Genomic DNA, 5000 nt, shown 5'->3' on the forward strand with positions numbered 1-5000 from the left:
TTATTATTATTATTATTATTATTATTATTATTATTATTATTATTATTATTATTATTATTATTATTATTCTTTGTGCTGCTGAATGATGATGAGTGTTAATGAAAGTCCTGATGTTTTATTCAGACATTGTTCAGTTTCATCATTAAATCATAAACCAAGTCCTTCTTTGGTGCTTATGTTCTAACCTTTTTTCAGTGTTTGATTAGAAACAGTTTAGATTCTTCTAATCAAGAAAACCTGTGATTTTAATCATCTGAATGTGGAGCTCATAAACCTAATCATCTGAATGTGGAGCTCATAAACCTAATCATCTGAATGTGGAGCTCATAAACCTAATCATCTGAATGTGGAGCTCATAAACCTAATCATCTGCGTAATCTGACTCTGAATAGCAGGACATTTCCTCAGATAAATACTGCAGTAATGTTTGGACCACAACACTGAGCACAGGATGAAGTGTTCCAGTCTGAGGGCTGTAAACCTAGAATAAACCCAGTCCCAGTGATGAACTCAGACATTTAAGGTGTGGTGTGAAGCGTCACCTCCTCATCCGGCGTTTTCTGCGTGTTTGAAGCAGAGGCTCAGGTTGAGTTGTGACGGGAAACTGAGGCTGCTGAAGAAGAGCTGAAGCATCACACATGGCCTGCTGGAGCATCCCGAGAACCAGCTCTTTCTCTGACACACACACACACACACACACACACACACACACACACACACACACACAACAAAAACATTAAAAAGTCAATTCAGTCATTTAATTTGCTAACCTCAAATAAGAAAACATTTACATTAATATTGTATAAAACATGGTAGCTTACAGACTTATGATACCATCAACATAAAACTGGGAAAAGTTCTTTCAGTGTTTCAGGAAGATGAAGGACGTCTGAAGACAGTCAGTGACTCAGCTGTTTATTCCACTCCCTCTTACCCTGAGAGATGTTATGTGATGAAATAGAAACACAGGTTCTTTTCTTTCATGCTCAACTTTTCCTACATCACAATTCTCTCTCACGCTCTCACTCATCTTCTACCGCTTATCCGAACTACCTCGGGTCACGGGGAGCCTGTGCCTATCTCAGGTGTCATCGGGCATCAAGGCAGGATACACCCTGGACGGAGTGCCAACCCATCACAGGGTACACACACACACACTCTCATTCACTCACACAATCACACACTACGGACAATTTTCCAGAGATGCCAATCAACCTACCATGCATGTCTTTGGACTGGGGGAGGAAACCGGAGTACCCGGAGGAAACCCCCGAGGCACGGGGAGAACATGCAAACTCCACACACACAAGGTGGAGGCGGGAATCGAACCCCCAACCCTGGAGGTGTGAGGCGAACGTGCTAACCACTAAGCCACCGTGACCCCCCTACATCACAATCTAATTTGGTCAAATATAAATAAATAGTTATGTAAAAGCCCTGGAAACGTCTTGCTCTTCTGTGCTTTAATCTCAGGAGACGAGTGAGCGCTGAATACTGATTACATTATACTGAAGGGAAACCCGAGAGCAGAATCCGTGTTCCTCACAGGATCTAATGCCGTCTTTACAGACAGTTCATATGGAGATGCTGTATATTAGCTGGAGTTATTATTACTGTGACACACAATAGATTCTGATTCAAATCCCAGAGACACCTGGGTAATAATTACATCACACACCTCTCCGTATAAACTAATAAAGCTGCAGTGGGATCTGCAGCATGTCAGCTGTGTTTCTGAAGCTCTGGATTCTTCTGGTCTTACTGTGTGCTCATGACTGGGATCAGACTGGGGTTAGTGATTAAACCCTAATACACATGTTCACAAACACACAGCTTACACACATCTAATTAACTGAAACTGAATTCTCACCTCGATCTCCAGCCAGAAGAAGCCACTGCTGAACCAGAGACAGAGAATCCGTCTGCAGGATCTGACACAACAGCTCCAACACCTGAGAAACAAAAGGACATGAAACAGCATTTCTCTTATTTCATTATTTATTCAGACAAATTAATTTTTATAATAAAGTTTATTGTTTAGGAGCCAGTCGAGAACTTCCCCTAATTTCAGGACTTTAGATAACACGTCTGTGTGAAATCACTAACATGTTAATGCTGAGGAACGGTTCTCTTTTTATTTGGTTCTTTTTGTAGTCGAGTGCGATCGAATTCTGATTACACGTGACTACACGTGACTACACGTGACACCTGAGTGCTGTGAATTAAAGAAAAAGAGCAGATGAAGTGTGAAGTGTGTGTGAGAGGAAACTAAACCTTCAGCTTTATATTAATCTTCTGCTCTGTAGATTTTAACTCAAAGATTTTCTCCTATTCTTGTAAGCAAAAAAATTGTTTTAACTTATTATTTATTTTCGTTTATTTTGCTTAGAATAGGTTTTAGAATCACAGCAACTTAATACACTGGTTTATGATTGAGATGATTTGCCTCTAAACTATTTTACAGATTTAATTCTATTTAAAGGTTTCTAACCTGTGTTCAGGGTCATCGGGTCACCGATAGTCTGTTTACTGATTTATAAATCAGTCAAATTCATTCTTTTGGTTTGTTTTCTTGATGATTTGGATTTATATTGAACCTGATTTAACAAACAAAAAAGCAAAAACAAACAGAAGCTCTGCCTGAGGTGTGTGTGGGGATGAAACGTCCTCATTGAGCTCTGATGGAGAAATAAAATCAAATGTGTTTGTAACTCAGGATCCAGCCTGGACTTTTGGCCACGTGCGTTTGTTTATGTTCTGTGTCTGCCCCGCCCTTGTCTGTTCCTCCCCGCCCTCGTCTGTTCCTCCCCGCCCTCGTCTGTTCCTCCCCGCCCTCGTCTGTTCCCCCCCGCCCTCGTCTGTTCCTCCCCGCCCTCGTCTGTTCCTCCCCGCCCTCGTCTGTTCCTCCCCGCCCTCGTCTGTTCCTCCCCGCCCTCGTCTGTTCCTCCCCGCCCTCGTCTGTACCTCCCCGCCCTCGTCTGTTCCTCCCCGCCCTCGTCTGTTCCTCCCCGCCCTCGTCTGTTCCTCCCCGCCTCTGCACACCTGTTCCTTATATCTAAATGTCTTGTCTATTTACATTTACAGCATTTGGCAGATGTCCTTATCCACAGCGACTTACATTATCTCATTTTTGTACAACTGAGGGTTAAGGGCCTTGCTCAGGGGCCCAACAGTGGCAGCTTGGTGGACCTGGGATCGAACCTTCTGATTGGTAGCCCAACACCTTAACCACTAGGCTACCACATGCCCACATATTTAGCCGTGCTACGTTGCCTATGGCAATCCTAATCCTTGTCATTATCTGTCATGTCTTTGTCATGTCTTTGTCATGTCTCTTGTCATGTCCTTGTCCCTGTTTTGTATTTTTATTTATTAAACCTGTTTATTTTTACACCGTCCTGCATTTGGGTCTGTTTTTATCCCCACATCTCTGACAGTAACAGTATGTTTAAAATCACAAACATATCCTGAGCAGAGAGAGCATAAAGTCAGTGCTGAATAAATGATGTGTATGTAGGTGTGTTCAGGTGTGTTTAGGTGTGTTCAGGTGTGTTTAGGTGTGTTTAGATGTGTTCAGGTGTGTTTAGATGTGTTCAGGTGTGTTTAGGTGTGTTTAGGGGTGTTTAGATGTGTTCAGGTGTGTTCAGATGTGTTTAGGGGTGTTTAGGGGTGTTTAGATGTGTTCAGGTGTGTTCAGATGTGTTTAGGGGTGTTTAGATGTGTTTAGGTGTGTTAAGGTGTGTTTAGATGTGTTCAGGGGTGTTTAGATGTGTTTAGGGGTGTTTAGATGTGTTTAGGTGTGTTAAGGTGTGGTTAGATGTGTTCAGGTGTGTTTAGATGTGTTTAGGGGTGTTTAGATGTGTTTAGGTGTGTTAAGGTGTGTTAAGGTGTGTTTAGATGTGTTCAGGTGTGTTTAGATGTGTTTAGGGGTGTTTAGATGTGTTTAGGTGTGTTAAGGTGTGTTTAGATGTGTTCAGGTGTGTTTAGATGTGTTTAGGGGTGTTTAGATGTGTTTAGGTGTGTTAAGGTGTGTTTAGATGTGTTCAGGGGTGTTTAGATGTGTTTAGGGGTGTTTAGATGTGTTTAGGTGTGTTAAGATGTGTTTAGATGTGTTTAGGGGTGTTTAGATGTGTTTAGGTGTGTTAAGGTGTGTTTAGATGTGTTTAGGGGTATTTAGGTGTGTTTAAGTGTGTTAAGGTGTGTTTAGATGTGTTTAGGGGTGTTTAGGTGTGTTCAGGTGTGTTCAGGTGAGTTACTCTGAGTTCCTGCCCCTCCAGACTGATGGCTCCTGGTTGGATGTGAGAAGTCTGACGTCTGTAAGTTCCTGGACGTGTGTTTGGAGTGTTGAAGTCACGGCGTTTAGTTCTCCAGGATGTTGGAGGAATGATGCGACCCGTTTCAGAGGAGTACTGAGTCTTCCTGCGTATCGGCTCCTCCTCACTGGGCTACACAAATACACACAAATACACACAGATACAACAAATACACATTTATCTGAATCGGGAAACATGGGGAAGGGGCCGGGGAGGAGCTGGGGAGGGCCCCATGGAGGGGCCGGGGAGGGGCTGGGGAGGGGATGGGGAGGGGATGGGGAGGGCCCCATGGAGGGGCTGGGGAGGTGTTTGGGGTGGTCAAGATTTTTGACTCCTGGCAGAGGAAGTATACTGTGACATTTCCCCTGATTACTGTCGTGATCATACAGCAGTGAAAAGAAAAAGATCACATGCTTTAGCTGGACTCATTAAAGTGAAGGTCTGATCTGATCAGAAGGAGATTTCACACTAAGCTGAAAGTCATGGAGGAAAATGGTGACTGATGCTATAAAAGTTAGCAGCATGACAGCAGCCAGGAAGAAACAGTCGCTGTGTTTCTGTTCTCTCCTGAAGACCTCTCTCATGATCCAAGAAGCTCTCTGGATTCTGAACCAGACTTTCACCTCCACATGAGGGATGACAGATAGAACCTGCTCATGGCCTTCAGTCACCTCGCAGAAGAAAACA

At 43.3% G+C, this 5000-nt stretch overlaps 2 protein-coding genes across 2 annotated transcripts in view; one reads left to right on the forward strand and one right to left on the reverse strand.

Moving 5' to 3' along the window:
- The window catches only part of LOC132861382 (annexin A4-like), a 175256-nt gene that overhangs the window by 74030 nt on the left and 96226 nt on the right, over positions 1–5000 (forward strand). The gene's annotated exons all lie outside the window — the stretch shown is intronic.
- The window catches only part of tbata (thymus, brain and testes associated), a 12716-nt gene that overhangs the window by 1522 nt on the left and 6194 nt on the right, over positions 1–5000 (reverse strand). The window contains exons 5-7 of the mRNA XM_060889067.1: positions 4257–4445; positions 1871–1952; positions 543–675 (exon numbers count right to left, since the gene is read on the reverse strand). Of these exons, the coding sequence (XP_060745050.1) occupies positions 543–675; positions 1871–1952; positions 4257–4445 (404 nt within the window). The remainder of the gene's footprint in view (positions 1–542; positions 676–1870; positions 1953–4256; positions 4446–5000) is intronic.

This window comes from Tachysurus vachellii, chromosome 2, assembly GCF_030014155.1.
Source record: "Tachysurus vachellii isolate PV-2020 chromosome 2, HZAU_Pvac_v1, whole genome shotgun sequence".
In the NCBI taxonomy this organism is placed as follows: Eukaryota; Metazoa; Chordata; class Actinopteri; order Siluriformes; family Bagridae; genus Tachysurus; species Tachysurus vachellii.